The sequence below is a fragment of the Oncorhynchus kisutch genome, linkage group LG5, assembly GCF_002021735.2.
Source record: "Oncorhynchus kisutch isolate 150728-3 linkage group LG5, Okis_V2, whole genome shotgun sequence".
Lineage (NCBI taxonomy): Eukaryota > Metazoa > Chordata > Actinopteri > Salmoniformes > Salmonidae > Oncorhynchus > Oncorhynchus kisutch.
Genome location: NC_034178.2, coordinates 25,833,108 through 25,857,380, shown reverse-complemented (window position 1 = coordinate 25,857,380; position 24,273 = coordinate 25,833,108). Strand labels below are relative to the sequence as shown.

The 24,273-nt window shown below is 42.8% G+C and overlaps 1 protein-coding gene across 2 annotated transcripts in view; it reads left to right on the top strand.

Annotated features, from left to right (window-relative positions):
- The window catches only part of LOC109891498 (copine-5), a 203,127-nt gene extending 179,194 nt beyond the window's left edge, over positions 1 to 23,933 (top strand). For both annotated transcript variants that reach the window (XM_031824730.1, XM_031824729.1), the window contains 4 exons: positions 1,117 to 1,219; positions 18,071 to 18,128; positions 19,993 to 20,066; positions 20,717 to 23,933. In XM_031824730.1, the coding sequence (XP_031680590.1) occupies positions 1,117 to 1,219; positions 18,071 to 18,128; positions 19,993 to 20,066; positions 20,717 to 20,905 (424 nt within the window). In that variant the 3' untranslated portion in view covers positions 20,906 to 23,933. The remainder of the gene's footprint in view (positions 1 to 1,116; positions 1,220 to 18,070; positions 18,129 to 19,992; positions 20,067 to 20,716) is intronic.
- The last annotated feature ends 340 nt before the right edge of the window (positions 23,934 to 24,273 follow it).

Sequence of the window (24,273 nt, the reverse complement as noted above, 5' to 3'; positions counted from 1 at the left end):
GAATGAATGCACTGTTAGGGACCGTCTGTAAAGGTGCGTTCTTTATCAGCATCATAAAAGCTGATAGCATTTCAAAAACATAAAATATGCATCCAAGCCAAACTGAAATCTTATCAGAAACATGTTGGGTCATTTTAACAGCTTTTAATTCCCTTAAAACCGGTCAAACCGATGTTATTTGGAAATGTTCCCGTAATTTCTCATTGCATTTTCTCCACAGTCCCTAAACGTCTTTACTGCTCGAGAGAAGCAGAGTTAAAAGAGGAAAAGAAAACAAGCTTTACTTATGTCAACTAGATTGAAGCATTCATTCTATCGATCTATGACATTACTCTGGTGAACAAGGGTTTATTTAGTCTTCTAGGGCCACAAGTAGACCTAATAACAGAACAGAAGCTGCATGTATCTATAGACCAGTTGACTAACAAATAGCCTACCAAAACGTTGGAAATTATGAGCAGTAACATAGGCCTGGGTGCTCAAACAGCTGACCCGCACATCACTAACACACACCCAAACACACAGGCACACACACACCTAGTCCGCAGTCTGATAACTTTTCAAACAAAGAGAGATAAGACCATAGAGATAAAAAGAGTTCTGAATATGTCCCTCCAGGCACAGTAACAGTCAGTCCTCTAGCCATTACCATGTGAATGGAGTTGGGCTGAAAGGGAGAAAATGACTCCAGACAGAGAGAACAAATGAACACAGACACTCAGTTGATCACTGAAACACACGGCGTAGTTCGGCTTCATATCCTGCAGTGTTTGAGGTCAAAGTGTTTTTCGAGGTATGATAATGAATAGAATGAATGTTATCAATCCGCAGAATGATATCAGAGTATAGTATTTAAATTTCATAGACATTGAAATGTAGAAGGGACTGGAATGGAGAAGATGGAGAGGGAGTACAATGACTTTAGTTAAAGAATGACATTCAAGCATGTCATTGGTCACAGGGAGTTTGAGTTTGGTTCAGGGTGTTTGCTTTTTTACTCACAATCTGCTTGTGTGTGTGCGTGCGCGCCTGTTTGTGTGTGTGCATACTTGCCTGCCTGACTTGCCTGCATGCGTGCGTGTGTGTGTGTGTGTGTGCGTGTGTGTTCCTCTTCAGTTATGCTGCAGCGGTTCAGGACGGGTCCCAGTACTTCGTCCTCCTCATCATCACAGACGGAGTCATATCAGACATGGCTCAGACCAAGGAGGCCATCGTCAATGTAAGTCTGGAGAGAAGGAGAGATGGAGAGAGAGAGAGTGGTTGAAGAGGAAGGAGGAAAGAGGGAGAGAGAGAGAGAGAGGGAGAAAATGGTGGTACATGAAAGAGAAATGAGGGGAGATGTAGAGAGAGAGAGACAGAGAGAGAGAGAGAGAGAGAGAAAGAGAGAGAGAAGCGAGAAGCGAGAATGTTTGGAGAGAGAAGCAAACGAAGAGAAAGAATGAAGAGAAAGTCGTCTGCGTGGAATCGGCCAGACCTCCAGCACACTGGATTTAAAGGGAATTTGCGACTGTTAGTCAAACCGTTAGAACAGCCACACCTTCCTTTTAAGATCTTGCCTGCTGCTCTATCTTGCTTGGCCTCTCTGACTGACTACTGCACCTCTACCTGCATACAACCCTGCTGCCTCTACTGCTTTCAGTTCTGCTCTTTTGATGGTGATGGAATCTAATTTTGGGAAACATTGATTATTTGAGTGTTTTCTCTGAAATAGGAGAGTGAAGTTGAAATGCTTTGAGCGTCCTCTTCAGTTCAAAGAGCTGGACAGGATGGTGTGTGTGTGTGTGTGTGTCCTCCGGAGAGTGTTTTCAGGAACACTGACCTACTTCTCTACAGCTGGCGGAGGGAGGAAGGGAGGGAGGTAACAGAGGGAGGAAGGCGACGGAGGTAACGGAGGGAGGAAGGCGAGGCCCATGCTGTGTGTCATTCATAACACAGCTGGGGCAGGGGGGACAGTACACTATGGAACCTGTCACTCAGTTAGAGAACACAACAGTGCTCCAAAGCAAAGCAATGCTCTCTCAATGCATTATTTCGCTCTACCTCTTTTCATTGCTCTCTATTTCTGTCTTGCTTCACCTCTCTTTCTCTCTGGCCTCTCCCTACCTCCTTCCTCTTTCTCTATGTACCTCCCTCTCTCTTTCTCTCTTCTCCTCTCAGGCTCTCTCTCCCTCTCTCTTTCTCTCTTCTCCTCTCAGGCTCTCTCTCCCTCTCTCTTTCTCTCCTCCTCTCAGGCTCTCTCTCCCTCTCTCCCTCTCTCCCTCTCAGGCTCTCTCTCAGGCTCTCTCTCCCTCTCTCTTCTCCTCTCGGGCTCTCTCTCCCTCTCTCTTCTCCTCCCAGGCTCTCTCTCCCTCTCTCTTCTCCTCTCAGGCTCTCTCTCCCTCTCTCTCCCTCTCTCTTCTCCTCTCAGGCTCTCTCTCCCTCTCTCTTCTCCTCTCAGGCTCTCTCTCCCTCTCTCTTCTCCTCTCGGGCTCTCTCTCCCTCTCTCTTCTCCTCTCAGGCTCTCTCTCTCTCCCTCTCTCTTCTCCTCTCAGGCTCTCTCTCCCTCTCTCTTCTCCTCTCAGGCTCTCTCTCCCTCTCTCTCCCTCTCTCTTCTCCTCTCTGGCTCTCTCTCCCTCTCTCTTCTCCTCTCAGGCTCTCTCTCCCTCTCTCTTCTCCTCTCTGGCTCTCTCTCCCTCTCTCTTCTCCTCTCAGGCTCTCTCTCCCTCTCTCTTCTCCTCTCAGGCTCTCTCTCCCTCTCTCTTCTCCTCTCAGGCTCTCTCTCCCTCTCTCTCCCTCTCTCTTCTCCTCTCTGGCTCTCTCTCCCTCTCTCTTCTCCTCTCAGGCTCTCTCTCCCTCTCTCTTCTCCTCTCGGGCTCTCTCTCCCTCTCTCTTCTCCTCTCAGGCTCTCTCTCCCTCTCTCTTCTCCTCTCGGGCTCCTGTCATGTTAAAACAGTTCATGTCATATCAGGGCCCCTGGTGAATCAGACACTTTGACACATTTCCTTCTCCGCCCAACGATTAAATTGCGCCGTGCACGATTCTACTATGGCCCCGTCAACACCCTCAGACCCCTACCGGAGCCTAACGCCACATCCTGATGTCCGCATCAATGTGACTCTGCAAATGTCACAGATCATGTTGTTCATGTCTCTCACACTTTCTCGGGAGGTTTCAAAACATGGCTTTACTAGAGGTACAGTATATCCCTTAGAGAGGAGTTAGGAGGCTAGCCCATTGCTTCTCTATTAGTCTGCCACAGCCTGATAATGTATTGAGGTGTGGTTCTCTCATTGTTGGTTCCCCGGTGTTTCCTATGTGGTTTAAGACATCATTCATCCGGCCCTCCCTTTGTAGACCTGTTCTGTAGGCTACTGTAGTCCAGGACCCATATACAAAGAGAGTTTGGAAATTGCCGTTTCAGTTGATTTACAACCGAGACATTTAAAGGAAGACTCAGCGAGATGATGTTGCAACGAACAGCACCGCAGATATTGAGACCACACGGTCACACAAGAGTATCTGCTCATGTGCACGGGTGCGCTTCACGCTGCTACAACGTGGTAGCCTCGAGACCAAAACAGGGGAGAAGTTTAGCGTTGCGCTGCAAAGCTCTTAGTTGGATTCACACATTAATTTGCCACTGTGGTATCAGGCTGTGGTATCACACTGTGGTTCTCAAAGGTCACTTCTAGAGGGGAGTCCTCCAAATGACGTACTAGGCTTAATGTCTTCTTCAGTCGAAGCCTGGGGTGGTTTCTTGTCTCTCTCAGTGGGACATCACAGGACATAATTGACGACTTGTGAATTACGTTATTTATGAGTCACCGACTCAGACGTAGGTGTGATTGGCTTCTCAGGCTCTGGTCAGAAATCCTTTGTTGTGTCACACAGAAGACGTTCTCCCCCACAGACGCTCACTGTTCTCATACTGTTTCATCAGCAGCAAACACACATACATACGTGCATTCTCGTCGCCTCTGAATGAGTGTTATAGAAACAGACAGGACTAATCAGTTAGACAGCCCCAGGCTTCCTACACATTTTTTTATGGACGGTGGTCTCAGAGTGGATGATGGACATGTTAAACTACTGTGACATCACTTCCTGTTGTGTTCTGCTGGTCCAGTACTTGAGTAAAAGTAAAGATACCTTCATAGAAAATGACTCAAGTAACAGTGAAAGTCACCCAGTAAAATATTGGTTGAGTAAAAGAGTAAAAGTTTTGGTTTTAAATTTCAAAACTAAGTTTCAAAACTAAAAGTAATTGCTAAAATATACTAAAAGTACAAATATAAATAATTTCATATTCCTTACATTAAGCAAACCAGACAGCACCATTTGCTTTTGTTTCTTTTTTTAAGGATAGCCAGGGGCACACTCCAACACTCAGACATCATTTACAAATTAAGCATTTGTGTTTAATGAGTATGTCAGATCAGTGGCAGTAGGGATGACCTGGGACGTTCTCTTGAGAAGTGTGTGAATTGGACCATTTTCCTGTCCTGCAATGTATGAGTACTTTTGCGTGTCAGAGAAAATGTATGGAGTAAATAGTACATTATTTCCTTTAGGAATGTATTGAAATAAAAGTAAAAGTTGTCCAAAATATAAATAGTGAATTTAAGTACAAATACCCCCCAAAAATGACTTAAGTAGTACTTTACATCACTGTGTAGGATGCGTCCCAATAATGTCTCCTTCACCACTTCCCACAAAAGTAAAAGCCTTGGATTCGTGTAGCCATGGGCTAGTGGGAGTTTACATAATTTCCTTTTAAACCAGTGTAGGGAAGTGAACAAGTGTACACTTTTGGAGGAAGGAGAGAAAATTGGGCTGGAACCTGAGTCTTCACCCACTCCCCTTTAGCTCCCTAAAGTCCAGCTGTCCACACAAGAAGGCCTGATACCTCTATACCTCTGCCGAAATGGCCATCCCTTGCAAAATAGCTGTAAGTAGTAGTAGAAGTACTGTTGTTAGTTAGTTCACTCCAATTAGGGTAGGGATGGTAGGGTAGGGGGGGGATATATAATAAAATGTAAAGAAGAGAAAAAAACACTAGAACCACCAAACGCCAATGCCTCCTACCATTTGATTTTGTAACTAAAATAAATCTGCCATTTTGGAAGCAACATCCTCCTGCTTCCCTGACTTCCTAAATCATTTTATTTTACATTTACTCAGCTGTCAAAATGTTTTTTTTTATTTTTAAATCACAAACAGAAAAGTATTTAGAGCCCGTATACCTGTTTCTTTTTTCCCACACCTATTCCTAACTTAACCCTTTGACGCGTACGATCACATCTTTGTGATCATTGTTGAGTGGTCCCTGGAGTGTACCATCGCAAATATGTGACCGAAAGCCTTGATTCGGTCTTATGTAGCAACATTTGAAATTGTGTTTTTTTTACATGGGATAAAAGTAGACAGCTAGAACATGGTATATCCTACACTGCAGTTGAAGAACAATGGGAAAGTCATTCTTCTTTGAAAGTTGATGAAATTGCAAATCCACTTTTGAGAAAATGTTTTGGTACACCTACTGGAGTGCTCTTCCTTGTCTACACCCATTCAGCATCGTTCACTCCCTCTTAAGTCTTAGCCCCATCCATCTCTTTAAGGATTCACATGTGAGGCCATTTGCTGAACAGGGTGATTCGTTTAGTAAACAACCAAAGATTTCAAGACTAAACACGGTGAAAGTAGTAGCCTACAATAAGGAAAAACTCCAGGTAAAAATACACTTGATCTAGTCCTTGGCCTACATCCTAATCTGACTTTGGTGCAGGTCATGTTGTTCTTCGTATTACCGTCTCTGGTAAACACAAACGGTATCAAATAAAATAAAAAGTTGATTTGTCACATGCACTGGAAACAGAAGGTGTAAACAGTACAATGAAATGGTTACTTGCAGAGAAGCAATATCAAAAACAGAAAGTGTCCAGATAAAAATATTTTATCATTATTAGATGACACTTACCTGACACACTTGTCTAAATTGATGGGTCATGTGAAGGAAATTCTGTAACCAACACCCAGCCACATCTAGCTAACTGGATGGGTCACTATTGTCTAGACATGTAGCTAGCTATCTACACAATGAACCGGCATAATCCCAACTCATGCTACTACTATACCAACCAGGTTCAACGTTAGCTAGCTAACATTAGGCTATAACTAAGAATGCAACTGGATTTCTGGTTCAAATAATATTACTACACAGATCATACATGTAACATTAGTTAGCGAGCCAGCAAGCTAATGTTTACTAGCTAGCTAACAGTACACTGTAACTTGCAATGAAAAATGACTTTCTGACAAAATTAGAAACTTATACTAACAAAAAATGTATCTAGATTCTTACCCGTATACTTTGATGAATGCTTCAAGGCAGACTGGAACCATTTAACTCAGTTTTGTTCGTAGCTACATCTTGTTTGGGCAGCGTTGTGTCAAGTCACTCCAGTTCACACTGACTGTGGCGTGTGCAGAAAGTAACAAATCACTTTTACCAAATGATTGGTCAATAGAGCCTGCTAAATTCAGGGCATCAATGTTGTTGAGAAAAGTAGAAAAACTTTTGTTCTAGTTGGCTAACGTTATATATTTAAAAATGGATGTGGTAGAAAGGGCTCTCAACACATACTGAGCAGCTCACGTTATAAACAGAAACATGTTGCATGGCAGACCAATCCAAACTCATCTCCCGGTATGTTCAGTCCATCCATTATTTCAGCCAATCATGCCCAGCGGGAAAGTTCCTGTCTTTTTCCGTGGCTAAACCAACTAGGCTCGTAATTTAACCATTTTATTTCCGACGCCGACAGAGATGGCCGCCTCGCTTCGCGTTCCTAGGAAACTATGCAGTTTTTGGTTGTTTTACGTGTTATTTCTTACATTAGTACCCCATGTCATCTTAGGTTTCATTACATACAGTCGAGAAGAACTACTGAACATAAGAGCAGCGTCAACTCACCATCAGTACGACCAAGAATATGACTTTCGCGAAGCGGATCCTGTGTTCTGCCTTTCACCCAGGACAACGGAATGGATCCCAGCAGGCGACCCAAAAAAACGACTTCATAAAAGGGGGAAACGGAGCGGTCTTCTGGTCAGACTCCGGAGATGGGCACATCGTGCACCACTCCCTAGCATTCTTCTCGCCAATGTCCAGTCTCTTGACAACAAGGTTGATGAAATCCGAGCAAGGGTAGCATTCCAGAGGGACATCAGAGACTGTAACGTTCTTTGCTTCACGGAAACATGGCTCACTGTAGAGACGCTATCGGAATCGGTGCAGCCAGCTGGTTTCTCCACGCATCGCGCAGACAGAAACAAACATCTTTCTGGTAAGAAGAGGGGCGGGGGCGTATGCTTCATGGTTAATGTGACGTGGTGTGATCATAACAACATACAGGTACTCAAGTCCTTCTGTTCGCCTGATTTAGAATTGCTCACAATCAAATGTTGACGACATTATCTACCAAGGGAATTCTCTTCGATTATAATCACAGCCGTATATATTCCCCCCCAAGCAGACACATTGATGGCTCTGAACGAACTTTATTTGACTCTTTGCAAACTGGAATCCATTTATCCGGAGGCTGCATTCATTGTAGCTGGGGATTTTAACAAGGCTATCTGAAAACAAGACTCCCTAAATTTTATCAGCATATCGATTGCGCAACCAGGGCTGGAAAAACCTTGGATCACTGCTATTCTAACTTCCGCGACGCATATAAGGCCCTGCCCCGCCCTCCTTTCGGAAAAGCTGACCACGACTCCATTTTGTTGATCCCTGCCTACAGACAGAAACTAAAACAAGAAGCTCCCGCGCTGAGGTCTGTTCAACGCTGGTCCGACCAATCTGATTCCACACTCCAAGACTGCTTCCATCACGTGGACTGGGATATGTTTCGTATTGCGTCAGACAACAACATTGACGAATACGCTGATTCGGTGAGCGAGTTCAGTAGAACGTGCGTTGAAGATGTCGTTCCCATAGCAACGATTAAAACATTCCCAAACCAGAAACCATGGATTGATGGCAGCATTCGTGTGAAACTGAAAGCCCGAACCACTGCTTTTAATCAGGGCAAGGTGACCGGAAATGTGACCGAATACAAACAGTGTAACTATTCCCTCCGCAAGGCAATCAAACAAGCTAAGCGTCAGTATAGAGACAAAGTAGAATCTCAATTCAACGGCTCAGATACAAGAGGTATGTGGCAGGGTCTACAGTCAATCACGGATTACAAAAAGAAAACCAGCCCAGTCACGGACCAAGATGTCTTGCTCCCAGGCAGACTAAATAACTTTTTTGCCCGCTTTGAGGACAATACAGTGCCACTGACACGGCCCGCAACTAAAACATGCGGACTCTCCTTCACTGCAGCCGACGTGAGGAAAACATTTAAACGTGTCAACCCTCGCAAGGCTGCAGGCCCAGACGGCATCCCCAGCCGCGCCCTCAGAGCATGCGCAGACCAGCTGGCTGGTGTGTTTACGGACATATTCAATCAATCCCTATCCCAGTCTGTTGTTCCCACATGCCACCATTGTTCCTGTTCCCAAGAAAGCTAAGGTAACTGAGCTAAACGACTACCGCCCTGTAGGACTCACTTCCGTCATCATGACGTGCTTTGAGAGACTAGTCAAGGACCATATCACCTCCACCCTACCTGACACCCTAGACCCACTCCAATTTGCTTACCGCCCAAATAGGTCCACAGATGATGCAATCTCAACCACACTGCACACTGCCCTAACCCATCTGGACAAGAGGAATACCTATGTGAGAATGCTGTTCATCGACTACAGCTCGGCATTTAACACCATAGCGCCCTCCAAGCTCGTCACCAAGCTCGAGACCCTGGGTCTCGACCCCGCCCTGTGCAACTGGGTACTGGACTTCCTGACGGGCCGCCCCCAGGTGGTGAGGGTAGGCAACAACATTTCCACCCCGCTGATCCTCAACACTGGGGCCCCACAAGGGTGCGTTCTGAGCCCTCTCCTGTACTCCCTGTTCACCCACGACTGCGTGGCCACGCACGCCTCCAACTCAATTATCAAGTTTGCGGACGACACAACAGTGGTAAGCTTGATTACCAACAACGACGAGACGGCCTACAGGGAGGAGGTGAGGGCCCTCGGAGTGAGGTGTCAGGAAAATAACCTCACACTCAACGTCAACAAAACTAAGGAGATGATTGTGGACTTCAGGAAACAGAGGGAACACCCCCCTATCCACATTGATGGAACAGTAGTGGAGAGGGTAGTAAGTTTTATGTTCCTCGGCGTACACATCACAGACAAACTGAATTGGTCCACCCACACAGACAGCATCGTGAAGAATGCGCAGCAGCGCCTCTTCAACCTCAGGAGGCTGAAGAAATTCGGCTTGTCACCAAAAGCACTCACAAACTTCTACAGATGCACAATCGAGAGCATCCTGTCGGGCTGTATCACCGCCTGGTACAGCAAAGGCTCTCCAGAGGGTAGTGAGGTCTGCACAACGCATCACCGGGGGCAAACTACCTGCCCTCCAGGACACCTACACCACCCGATGTCACAGGAAGGACATAAAGATCATCAAGGACAACAACCACCCGAGCCACTGCCTGTTCACCCCGCTATCATCCAGAAGGCGAGGTCAGTACAGGTGCATCAAAGCTGGGACCGAGAGACTGAAAAACAGCTTCTATCTCAAGGCCATCAGACTGTTAAACAGCCACCACTAACATTGAGTGGCTGCTGCCAACACACTGACTCAACTCCAGCCACTTTAATAATGGGAATTGATGGGAAATGATGTAAAATATATCACTAGCCACTTTAAACAATGCTACCTAATTTAATGTTTACATACCCTACATTATTCATCTCATATGTATACGTATATACTGTACTCTATATCATCTACTGCATCTTTATGTAATACATGTATCACTAGCCACTTTAACTATGCCACTTTGTTTACATACTCATCTCATATGTATATACTGCACTCAATACCATCTACTGTATCTTGCCTATGCCGCTCTGTACCATCACTCACTCATATATCTTTATGTACATATTCTTTATCCCCTTACACTTGTGTCTATAAGGTAGTAGTTTTGGAATTGTTAGCTAGATTACTTGTTGGTTATTACTGCATTGTCGGAACTAGAAGCACAAGCATTTCGCTACACTCGGATTAACATCTGCTATGTGTATGTGACAAATAAAATTGGATTTGATTTGATATTTGTATTTACAGATGAAATACACGTTTGTTATTAAGGCACATGAAAGTTCACATATTCCAGAAGGCATTTCTGCCCCAAAAAAACACATTTTGATTAAAAGAATATACACTACTGTTCAAAAGTTTGGGGACACTTAGAAATGTCCTTGTTTTTAAAAGAAAACCACTATTTTTGTCCATTAAAATAACATCAAATTGATCAGAAATACAGTGAAGACATTGTTAATGTTGTAAATGACTCTTGTAGCTGGAAACGGCAGATTTTTTATGGAATACGACATAGGTGTACAGAGGCCCATTATCAGCAACCATCACTCCTGTGTTCAATGGCACGTTGTGTTAGATAATCCAAGTTTATCATTTTAAAAGCCTAATTGATCATTAGAAAGCATTTTTGTACTGGCTCTAACCAGAATAGAAAGAGGAGTAGGAGGCCCCGGTGCACAACTGAGCAAGAGGACAAATACATTAGAGTGTCTAGTTTGAGAAACAGATGCCTCACAAGTCCTCAACTGGCAGATTCATTAAATAGTACTTGCAGAACACCAGTCTCAACATCAACAGTGAAGATGCAACTCTGGGATGTTGGTCTTCTAGGCAGATTTCCTCTGTCCTGTGTCTGTGTCCTTTTGCCCATCTTAATATTTTATTTTATTGGCCAGTTTGAGATATGGCTTTTTCTTTGCAACTCTGCTTAGAAGGCCAGCATCCCGGAGTTGCATCTTCACTGTTGACGTTGTGGGTACTATTTAATAAAGCTGCCAGTTGAGAACTTGTGAGGCGTCTGTTTCTCAAACTATACACTCTAATGTACTTGTCCTCTTGCTCAGTTGTGCACCGGGGCCCCCCCACTCGTCTAATGAGGTGAAGGAATGGTTCACTCATCTTTTGGGTAAACTTCCAGAAGTGAATGAAGGGAAGTGGATGATCATAGATGACACTCCCCCTTCAAAATGCATACTATAAACAGATCAAACTCATCTTGTCTCCTCTTATTATCCTTGGTTGAAGCGAAAAAACAAACATTCCGGCATGCACAAACCACCCATCGTCGGATTACTTTTGATTTCTAGAAAGTGTTTTACTCAATTATTTCAATCAATGATGAGCGCACCCGTGATGTGATTCATTATAAATAGTAATTGCTATTAGCTAATTCATATTGTAGTTTCTGGTGTGAAAGATGTTGAATGGGTGTAGACAAAGAAGAGCTCTTCACTAGATACCAAAACATTCAAAGGCCATTTTCTCAAAAGTGAGTTTACAAGTTTATCAACTTTGAAAGAATAATTACTTTCCATTGTTCCTCAAAAATGCAGTGTATGATATACCATTTTGTAGCTCTGAGTCTCTACTTTTATCCAATGTAAAAAAACAAACTAATTTTCAAATTTTGCTACGAAAGACTGAATCCAGCTGGTGAGTCACATATTCAGAAAGTATAATGATAGTGTAATCAGGCACTTACTTTGATAGGAACGCAGACATGTCCAAAGTTATTTTTAGTGTGGAAAACAACAATGAAGGCAATGCGGGCGCCAGCCGGAAAATGTGCCAGGGGGAAAATGTTTGTGCAAGTTATTTTCTGACTGGAGAGGCGCAAATGTCTGGGAAAGTGCTTAGCCTCTCCTCAGCGAGTATTTTGTCCGGCTCAGTAAAGCCTCAAACATTAAATTGTCTGCAACAGTGAAATGGGCTACTTCTATGTGAATTAATGAGGAAGCGGAACACACCTCATTGTGTCAAGAGACAATGGCCAAAATTAAAGAAAGAAAGTCGAGAATAGAAAATTCCGGATTTAAAAATCAGCAATGTATCAACACAAGTGGATCCCAAAAGTGGAAGGCCAAAAAATGAGAACGCAAAGGAGGTATCAAAATGAGTTAAATTAGATTCCTTTTTCAAATGCAAAAGAGGATGTAGGTTTATCATCGCCAGTAGCAGCTTTGAGCGGGTCAAGTGAGCCCAGGCCATGCTGTTCCATTGTGCCAGAAGAAGCAACTTTGACAGAGGAGGGTACAGGTTGTCAGGTATCGGCGGATACACCCTGAGCACCAGCTATCCCCGGGTCGGGCGGCGGGATAGGGAGCAGGGTGAGGCTAGAATCGTGTCGGCTGAGGAAACAGGTGGAAATGGGACAGACAGCCTTTTAATCTATCCAACTGACAGAGGGCATTATGCAACAAATGTGGATGCAAAAGTTAAACCACACGTGTAACCGATGTGAAATGGCTAGCTAGTTAGCGGGGTTTGCGGCTTTTGTTGAGCGATGGGTAATGTTAGGGTTGCGTCAATCGAATCTGGTATCAGGATAAATATGACAATGAGTCACCGCATTGTATGCTATGTATTTTTGATTAGCTAAGCAATAAGTGGTAAATGCAATTTTCGTATATACGGGCTCTCTGTCACACCTTGCAGGGCAAACAGAGAACTGACTTGTTCCTGACAAAGATATTATAATATACTCTTGACAGAAGTAGTTCCTGCTTCCGAGCCGGCCTGTCAGAGTAGAGACTGGGCGTGGTTTAAACTCACTCAGCCTATCGTTTATTGTTGGCGCCCGAGCTGGTCCCAGCCCCCTAAGCGCTTCAGCAGTCAGTCGTTGTAGTTGTGTAGAATATACAGTTATCAGGCACCTGGCTCCTGTTATCTAACAAAATACCGTTTGTTCTCGCAACACTAAGTTCTGAATGTGCCCCCCCAACTCATTGCACAGTTCCTGTCTTCATGTTAATCTGTATTTTTCCATCATGAGAAAGGCCCATGGCCCTGAAACTGTTAACAATGTCTCAAGTCAGCTATGTTGCATAACACATACATCCACACAAGCCAACAGCAGATAATATTCAATCACATATATGGTAACGGGCTATAATGCATAACACAGAATCCTCATAGTAACGATGCTTCGTGGTTGTTGTGTGCAGGGGGTCCCTGGTTCAGCCCAGGTATGGGCGAGGAGAGGAACGGAAGCTATACTGTTTCACTCGTGTAAGCCTACTAGCCCATTCCCAAGAGATGACGAAAGGCGGTGTTTTTCCGAGTCGTATTACACCACTACAACCAAGGCAGGAAACAAATTACCACGTGGCTATGTTATTCGGCCAAACTAGATTGCGTATTGTGTGAGTCTTGCTGGCTGTTCTGAGATCGGAGTGCCCCTTTCTTCTCTGATGCGTGGGTGACATCCCAGATTCACATGAACAATGGAAGCTCAATGGCACTATTGACGCAGAAATGGAGAGAGGTGTGAGTAACGCAGCAAAATTATGGCGACAGGTGTTGGAGCGCATAGTTAATGTAACTCTCACACTTGCATTGTGTAATTTGGCGTTCAGACGGCACCGGAGTTTTCTCAGTATAAATTGAACTGCTGTCAATTTACAACCCAGTTCTGAAACAACTTTTAGAACACCCCGCAGGATCCGTGAACTATCTCAGCCCTCAAATCCAAAATGAGCTGATGTATATTTTAGCCGAGCGAGTGTTTGTTTTTATTATGGACACCACACCGGATGTATCCAAAGTAGCCAGTTAAGCCAAGTTTATCGCTATGTGAGAGTGATAAGGGATGCAAATAATGTCGCCACATATCTGACCATCACAGAGTCGTTTTTAGGATTTCTGGAGACTGCTGACACATCCTAAAATCCTGGGCAGCATAGAGGATAATGGGCTGGATATTTCAAAATGTCGTGGGCAGGGTTATGATGTAGCTGCTGACATGAGCGGGGTCTATTCAGGCCAGAATATCTGAAAAAGAGACGCTTGCTGTTTATGTGCATTGCGCAGCACACAATCTTAACCTGGCTATTCAAGTTTTATAAAACTGTTGAACTGTTATACACCTTCTTCAGACATAGCATAAAGAGATGGTCAATGCTGAGTGGTATATTTGATTTTGCATCAGAGAAGAAAAATGTAACTCTAAAACGACTGTGTCCCACCCGCAGGTCATTTAGATATGAGTCCCTTGCGGCCCAGAGATGCAAATATGTGGACGTAATGAAGGCCCTCACCAAGATTGTGCTTTTAAGTGACAAGAAGGGCGAGAGGGATGATGCAGGGGCACTGAAAAAGAAAATGGAAAAATTGTGTTACATTTTTTTGTTGTCATTGTGCAGGCTGTTTTGAACGTCGTCTCAAGTGCTACAGGCCAAAGACGCATACCTGCACAGAGCAGTCAGCCTACGCAAGGACATGATAGAGACATGATAGAGGTCCTGTCCGGATTCCGACGGGGTTTTGAGATGGCCAAAGTCACTGCAAAGACCCTTGCCGACAAAAATGGGAAGCTCAGAACGCATTTGAAGACATTCGGAGAAGGAAGGTTAGGCGTCATTTTGATGAGCTATGCGAGGACGAGCGACTGTCTGATGGGGAGAGTCGTTTTAGAGTCAACGTCTTTAATGCAAACCCTGACATCGTTATCCACCAGCTGTCAAACCGATTTAAAAGTATGCGGGCAACATCGAGACTGTTTGACATCCATCCCACTACCCTGGCCAACGCAGATGATGATGCGCTCTTCGAGACCGCCAGCCGGCTGGCTGAACATTACAGCAAAGATATATCAGCAAGCTTCCCTGGCCAATTACTCTCTTTCAGGGCCTGTTTTTAAGAATGTAAATAGCAAAGCACACTATAGTGAGAGACCTGGACAATATGCTCATTGTGGATAACAATTCAGTCACTGCTACATTTGGGGAAGTAGTTACAGCGATGCTCTTTTTTTATGACCCTAACCCTAACCCTTTGATTAACAGTAGCCAGTGCCGAGCGCTCCTTTTCCAAAGGTAAAATAATGAAATCATACCTGCGGAGCAGCATGGTACAGGAGAGACTGAGTGGGTTGGCCATTCTGTCCACTGAAAACACCAGGGCCAGGACCATGAATTTCAATGCCATTGTCAACGACTTCGCAGAGTGCTAGGCCCACCAAATGCCAATCAAATGAGTGAGTGAGTTTAGATTATTACAGGGCAGGCTCCCCAAATAAGTCGATATTAATTTACATTGGTTGTCTTTCTACGACTATGCTCGATCTGTCTTTGGAAACCATGTTCTGGTGCACGGCCGCTGAGCCATTTCATTGTCATCATAGCCTATACGTTTAATTAGGCAATGGTAATAGTAGTAAGCACATACGCATCATATACTGTTAAAAGGCATGCTGCCGTTTAAGCAATCTGTTTCAATGCTCCACTTGATTGATTTGCTGGTGTTTTTGCTATAGGCCTCTGTGGGAGGCAGATCATTTGAAATACCGGTTTTGCGCCATGCATAACTTCAGCGAGCATGCACTCGGTCATTAGCTGTGTTTCGGTGTTTCAGTCAAGAGATTGAGCTATATATTTATGTTTTGTAATATAGGCTATTGCCTATTATTTGCAGACAAAATAGGGTGTTTTTTTTGACCGCTTTGTTCTTTCCGTGGTGCTGATCGACTTTTATGCGGGTTAATTTCTGACCGCCATCCATAGCGTTGAATGTATTGGCTATATTGCTGCTTCTCTGGTAACAGCTTCAAATGTGCCCTTAGACTAGGTTCTGCTCAGCTGTTACAATGCTTAGTAATATTACCACACAACCAACAAAATTATTTGAATTTTAAGGGAAATATGACTGGTGATAGGGGCCCATAATTTTGGGGGGGCATCTGGGCCCGTCATGATTAAACTACCTACTGCACAGACACACAGACACAGTTACCTCCACACACTGCTCCTAATCTGCATCTTTTTTGGGGTCTATAAATAAACCTTTGAGGAGATTGGTCGTTTGCCAATTTTTAGGCATTATAAAAATTACCCTTTTTTCTGATCAGGAGTATCAACTGTCAATTTACGGATAATATTAAGAATACGAGTATAGCCCAGTTGTCACAACAACACAGTGGATAATTCTGATAAGTAGGCTAAAGGGGACGCCTGATAGCGATACATGGAGGCTGAGAAGCCCAGCGGTTCTATTGTTAACTGACTACAGTCCTAACACCATGGTGTATCTTTAATTAAAGATACTGTCCGTTTCAGTGTGTTTGAATTGATAGGAACGACTGAGGGGGAGAAATGAGAGAGGTGGGGAGAGAAACACATGAAAAATAGGCTTCTCAATCCATTCTCAATCTAATTAAAGTTTGTCTAAGAAAAACGTAGTGTTTTTTTCTACCTTGCATAGTTATTTTATTGGAATATTGTTGTAGTTTAATTAAAGTCTACCCACTCACACTCCAAGCCCCCCTCCCCACACACACGTCAGCATATTTTAGCAGCATAAATGCTTGATGAGCTGTGTGTGTGTGTATGTGTGTGTTTGTGTGCGTGTGTGTGTGTGTGTAGCGTGGGAGGACAGTGACTGACAGTGTTGAACACTGATACTTTGGGATCATCAATCTGTTTCAGGGTAATAACAGAGATGACAAGACAGAGAAGTAGATCTCGCCCCCGTAACAAACTAGGTCAGCTGACACGCTGCGTTAGTCTTGGACTGGAGACAAATGCAGTTTCTGTGAGAATATGCATCCATCTGAAAAAATAATAATAATAATGATTTAAGCACAAATAACTACAAGGTATTTCAGATCAGTTCCCCCAATACTAAACATTAGGGTTAAAAAAACGCTAAATTGGACCTTGGATCATAGTCTAGAAGTAACTTCCTCCAGCTCCTGTTCCTGCTTCCGCAGGACTTGTCTTGGGAGTGGTTGGGAGGGTAATTGGCGGGAAGGGTTGCCTCCCCATTCCCACCTCACAGTCATCTTCAATCTCCCAACTCCTACCTAATCAACACTTTACCAATGTTTATTGGCTTCCTTGATAAAGATGAGCAAAAAAAGACTGCGCTGTATGGAATAAATCATAAAAACACTGAGCCACAGTACAAACAAAATATTAAAGATAAGGGTCAAAATGATTGGATCCCCAGTTTTCAATACTCCAGCACCCTCCCCTTGCTAGGATAACGACACTGAGTCTTTGGCATTGTTTTTTCGAAGGCTAAACCCAGCATTGGTGTGCTTGACCAAAGACCTCTATTTTAATGTCATCTAACCATAGCACCGCCTGGAGTTTGCTAAATGGCAATGGCACTTAGATTGGAACTGGTGCTATGGTCATATAACTTGAAAATAGTCATCTTTGGGCCACGCACACCGGCGGTGGGTTTGCACACAGAGAGAGATGCAAACTGTGCAGAAATGGTTTAGATCACCCAGTAACAATGCGCTGCTCTCTCTCTGTACTCCATGTGTCTGCAGCAATAAAGACCCATTCATAGTTAATGGCCCTTCATCAAGCTAAAGTGCTCTCCTCTCCAGAATATTAGTGGTGTGGTGTACTAACCTATAACTGGGTGTTTAACCATGTAGCTGTCACAGAATATATAGCATGGAGATCACATCTGGGTCAACAACAATGGAGACTCACTGCGAGCTTGAATGAATACGACTGCCCTCTTGGAGTTGTGTGGGCGTGCATTCGTGTGTAGTATAGCATGTAAGAGACTCATCGGTCTTCCAGAAAAGTAAATGACCCATGTCTCCTACATGTCTTTCACATATACATGACTACGTATATTAGTACATAATATTAGTACATAATAGACTATGTATATTAGTACGTAATGGATCAGGTTGTATGGAACAGCCTCAAATATATTTCAATTTTTCTCTGTCTATATGGAAAAAAGAGAATGGATGTACTTTACATGTGTGTCATATCAAGAGTGTTTTGGAGTTGTGAAGTGGTCATGTCAAGAGTTAAGCGTTAGGATTTGTAGGCTGTGTTGAATGACCATCAGAGTCTCTATAACATTATGGTGTGTTCCTGTTCTTCTCCTCAGGGGGCTAAACTGCCCATGTCCATCATTATCGTGGGAGTGGGACAGGCTGAGTTTGACGGTAAGTAGCTGCATCTCACTTAGTTTACGATACTTGTTGTTGTAGTTTTTTTATAACAATAAATATCAAAGGAAAAAGTTACTACCTCACATTGCCTGAAACTCTACTAAAACTCGTAAAATGAAGGTTTATTAAACTTTAACCTAGTATTTAATGTTTCAAATATAACCTAGTATTTCATGTTTCAAATATAACCTAGTGTTTCATGTTTAAACTCTACCAAGATCCGATGATATATCATTTAACGTATGAGGCTGATTGTTAGTGCCCGATTGATAGAGTCAGACAACTAATCAAAAAGCAATCTACGCTCCGTCCATATTCTCATTATCACCATTAACCTGGCCTGAAAGCTATACTGAACAAAAATATAAACGCAACATGGTCCCATGTATCATGAGCTGAAATAAAAGATCCCAGAAATGTTCCATACACACAAAAATCTTATTTCTCTAAAATGAGGGAGCTCATTTAAAATGAGCTTATTTGAGCTTATTTCTCAAGTTTTGATGGAGTGTGCAATTGGCATGCTGACTGCAGTAATTTTCACCAGAGCTATTGCAAGATAATTGAATGTTCATTTCTCTACCATAAGCCGCCTTCAACGTCATTTTAGAGAATTTGGCAGTACGTCCAACTGGCCTCACAAACGCAGACCACGTGTAACCACGCCAACCCAGGACCTCCACATCCGGCTTCTTCACCTGCAGGATAGTCTTGAGACCAGCCAACCGGACAGCTGATGAAACTGCGGAGTATTTATGTCTGTAATAAAGCCCTTTTGTAGGGAAAAACTAATTCTGATTGGCTGGGCCTGGCTCCCCAGTGGGTGGGCCTGGCTCCTCCCAGGCCCACCCATGGCTGTGCCCCTTTCCCAGTCAGTTGAAATCCATAGATTAGGGCCTAATTTATTTATCTAAATTGACTGATTTCCTTATATGGACTGTAACTCAGTAAAACCGTTGAAATTATTGCATTTTATATTTTTGTTCAATATAAGTTATTGAGAGCGATTCAATTTCTACAATTCACACACAGCAGCCAGGTAGAGTAGCTGTAGCCCCTATTCGCTCTCACTTCTAGCAATTAGTTAGACGGATGGCCTGCAAGACCATTAGCAACTCATTTGATTCAGCAGAGGAGAGGGAGGGAGGGAGAGAGAGAGACAACACGTGTGCCTACTGTACGTGCAGTGCATGCGTGTTTGTGTGTGGAGGAGAGTAGAGTGGTATGGCGTTGAGGGTTTTTTAATGTAATGTAGTTTAAAGTAATCAGGGCTAATGGATGGGTTCATCCTGGTTCTGACAAGTTCCATAATGTGGAAAAAGTCAAGGGGTCTGAATACTTTCCCGAATTCACTGTATATAAGTTGTTTGGCGTAAAATATGGTGTCTCCAGTTCCAATCGATCTCTCGGTAATTAGGGACAACAACAACAAAAACGACAAGTCTTACTTTCTTCTCAGTTCTTCCCTGTATTTGAGGTTTAAAAAGGCTTCTGGAGTTTCGAATTTCCACTTTCAAACGTCAGACTTGATTTTCCCAGGGGGGAAAAATGTGTCAACCCCTACAAAAATGTACATGAATTCTAAATCTACGTAGTAATAATAATAGTAGATGTTGCTGCTGGATTGTTACCCTGCCGTAGCAATACATCTCTAATGAAGATCCTACATCTGTACTGGGCACACACACCCTTTAAAAATGCAAAAAAATTTAATAATAATAATTGTATTTCATCATGTTCCTCGTTGCTCTTGTGAACGAGATGCTCCTCTCAACGAGACTAACCTTGATACATATTGGTTCAAAACAAATGTGTGCGTTGTACATGTTCGGGTTTGTGTGATCTCTTTACCTTGCAGCCATGGTGGAGTTGGACGGTGATGACATCAGAATTTCATCCAGAGGGAAGCTTGCAGAGAGAGATATTGTCCAGGTGACTCACACAGACACACACACAAGCACACGCACGCACACACACAGTTCAGTGACGCAATCTGACCATGAACACGGCTATGAACAAACACATCGTAACCTTGAGCAGTAGAAATGTCCGGGTTTTCCAGGTGGTCTTTATCCAGAGTAAGGCTTTGTACAGACATTGTACAAGAGAGGTTAAGTAAATGGATGAATGGAAGGTTACATTGCTTTGTTAAATTGCTTTCAAGAGGAATGTCAAGGAATTTCAAAACGGGAAGGTATACAGAGTAAAAATCCTAGGAATGCTGGTTAACTGTAAATGAACAATGAGGCGAAGGCAGTACAAAGGATGAGCCTTATCAGTATTATTGATTGTTTCATTTTATTTAACCTGTATTTGACTAGGCTAGTCAGTTAAGAACAACTTGTTATTTACAATGTTGGCCTACCAGGGAACAGTGGGTTAGCTGCCTGACAGATTTTTACCTTCTCAGCTCGGGGATTCAATCCAGCAACCTTTCGGTTACTGTCCCAACGCTTTAACCACTAGGCTCAAAAGGATGTATAAATATGTGTAATGTATTATTAATGAAAATGTTCATATGCTGTAGTGTTATCCCAGGCTGTTTCTCAGTTGCTATCGTGTCTTTGCTCTCTCCCTGTCAGTTTGTCCCATTTAGAGACTACATGGACCGAACAGGAAATCACGTGTTAAGTATGGCCCGGCTAGCCAAGGATGTCCTGGCTGAGATCCCTGATCAGTTAATCTCCTATATGAAGAGTAGGGGCGTCAAACCCAACCCCACACCGCCTCCCTACACACCCCCTGGACACACACACCACACACAGATCTGAGCCCACCACACAAACCTTTACACTGAGTACTGACGAGAGACGGAGTCAAAGATTTGCAGACCCTGGGAACTCTCTACTTCCTGATTGGAATGTTGGGACGGGAAGTGATGTAATAGGAAGTTGCTGAAGCAATAGGTGTTTGTGTCAGGACTCTCCCAGACAGGTGACTCTCTGGAGAAGACAACAGCGTTTCTGTTCATTGTGATTCTATCTATTCTGTCTGTTTCTCTGCGAAAGAGAGACGGCAATGGACAGACCATACAAGGACTTGTCTTTTTATCAACATACATGGGCCAGTGACTGTTTCTTCTTGTCTTGTTTGAGAGCGGGTGGGTGAAAGGGTCATGTGGGGTCATATTGTGGTTGAAACTTGTGCCTGTCTGTGATCTGGTTGTCTAACTGTAATGGGACAAGTGGAACTCTCATCTGAACTCTGATCTTTGACTTTTGACCTAGCTCGCCATTGGTGTATTAGAGTGTGTGATAAGGTGATGTTTTTGGATACTTTTCCATTCATTTTTGTTTTGTTTTGTTTTGGGCCTAAGACACATTCCCATATTAATTTGTAGCTTTATGATTTAAGGTTGAAAAAAAGAAAAGTATATTCACCTTGTGAGTTTTCTTTTTTAGTCATTGAGTGTCTTTGCTCTTTGTACTCCCATAAGTTGTTGACTCTTCTCTTGCTTTCTATTTTAAAGCATGTTCGTATATAGGATGGACTTCCCCATATGTCTGTATTTATAATGTATCAAAAGTGGCATGGATATATAAGGATATATAATTAATATGTGACCATCCAGTTTGGATTTCTCAATTACAAACAAGGATAGTTTAACAATATGGAGAAGCACAAGGGAGAGCTCATCATAGCTCTCTAAACCACTTAACCACCACCACAGGAATGTAACTATGCACATCAGCGTTTGGACACACTAGAACCTGTCTGTGACATACATACATACATACATACATCAGAAGTATTGCTTAATTTTTTTCAAGGGTTCTGATAGTTTACCGTGCCCTATATTTCATCAGTCAAAGAGTGAAAATATATACAACTCTTTCAACTACTATTTTCTTCTCTCTCTCTCTTTCCATCTCCCCAATTCCCATAGTGAATGGATTTTTGTTTATTGACATTAAACTGCTGGATAAAGACAGCAAATGTATTCACTTGAATCACATTGAATTCCATTGAAACCTTTTCTTAACCAACAATAACTCGCCCACCAGTCCTTTACCGTCCATCCCTCTCTCTCTGGTCACCCAACAGCTTCTCTGCTCCCTGAGCATAAGCCATTATTGTGTTATAATCAGATGAAGCCAGGCTGAAATTAAATCAAGCTGAGGAGTATAGACAGTCTGGACACCTGCTGCACGGTACACACATAGACAGACAGACAGAGGGACGGATCTCCTCAGCTAGCTAAATACTCTGTAGGCCTTAACGTACTGTAGACAGCATTCCAACCAAGTCTGATAAACAACTAAGGTTGAACAATTCTGTTAACTTTTCCAAAATGTTCAGGTTTTCCAGAAATCCTGCTTTGAAAATTCCTGGAATCACAAGGAACATTCCTTGAAAACCTAGGACTTTTTGCAAAGTTACCGGAGTTTTGCAACCCTATTCACAGCTCTCTTCTCTTGGAGTCATAATCGCTAAGAGTACTGTATGTTTTGGAAATGGCTAAACCTGGTTCTGTACAGTGTTGTGTATAATATATGGGGATAAAGACAAATGGTATATCTGATATCTATACAGTTAATTATATGGCTTGTTTTTTCTTACTAAGTGGTGTGGACCTAGAGTATCAGGAGTGAGTGTGTGTGTTCAATAATAAGAGTGGTTTACAACAGTACATATTCCTACTGATAAACTTTAAGGAAAGCACTTTATTCTATTCCTTAAGAGGTGTACTGGTACTTCGACAGTATGTTTATTTATACATTTTTAGAGATAGTGATGATCTTATTGATATATTATATCATTCACTTAATTTTTTCTGCAATTTGTATGATAAAAAGCCATTTATTCTGCCGACAACGCCACAATAATAGAAGTAGACTTGCACACTGACTTCAATGGGGATGTTATTCGTTCTAGTAATTCTATTTCTATGGCTACGCTATAAAAAAAAAACAGTATTTATTTTTAAATGTTTAACTTGGCAAGTCAGTTAAGAACAAATTCTTATTTTCAATGATGGCCTAGGAACAGTGGGTTAACTGCTTTGTTCAGGGGCAGAACAACAGATGTATGTTAGGGGATTTGAACTTGCAACCTTTTGGTTACTAGTCCAATGCTCTAAACACTAGGCTACGCTGCCAAGTCCTCAATCTCGCCTCAATCGACCCCTGATCTGTAGGATTGCCAGATTGTGAACAAGAACCATCCACTCACCTGGGATGGAAAGACAGTGTTTTATATTCTGTGCCAACTATCTGTAACACTAGCCCCATTTATTACTGGTTCTAGCTTGCGTCTTTGTCCTGATCTTATCCACATTCTGAATGTCTACACCGGTCAAAAAATGCGCAATCAAAAGACACATTGTGATCTGTTTGGGATCTGATCATTCTGCCCACCTCTGGAGGTAGTCAGACACACATCGTGTCTGGATATCTTACAGGTGTAGACAGATCTGGAAAGAGAAACCATTTAAATCATCATTATTCAGCCATCTAAAATCATTGAAAAGTGGCACGAATATCCGATTACATCAATATGTGTCTTACAATAAATAAATATTATTTTGAATGAATAGCTGTGAAGCTATTTGCATAGAGGAAGTGCCAGGAAATCTGATCGCAATGCAGATGGATATCAGACACGTTTTAAGCACATTTCTGTGTAGATATATTTCTGGAAATGTGTGCACAATCAGAATGTAGACAAGATCAGGACAAAGGATCCATATTAGCACCAGGTATAAATGGGATTATAGACACCATTTCATCTGGATTAATGGCCACAAATTCAGTGGGCTGTCTGCTTTCTCTTCTCTCTCTCTCTCATGCCTGGCCATTTCTGTTGTTGCCGTGAGATCTCTTGACAGGAGGAGAGATCACACATGGGAAAACTGTAACCGACCAGCATGTTGCAACAATTAATTGTTCATTATTTTTTATTAACACCATTTTTTTGTGATCCTCCTCTTTTCACCTTTGTTGTTTATCCCTCTGGGTTTCTCATGTGCATGGTTCCCCCTTTTTATTTGAAACGTTTTTTTTTGTTGTTGTATATGATCGTTGTCATACGGTGGGTTGTGAAATGCTTTGTATTGGATTGCCTTAAATGAAAATGAATTAAAAAAACAAATGACTACTTTTATAAAAATTGTTGCAGAGTTGTACTTTGATGTCCCAAT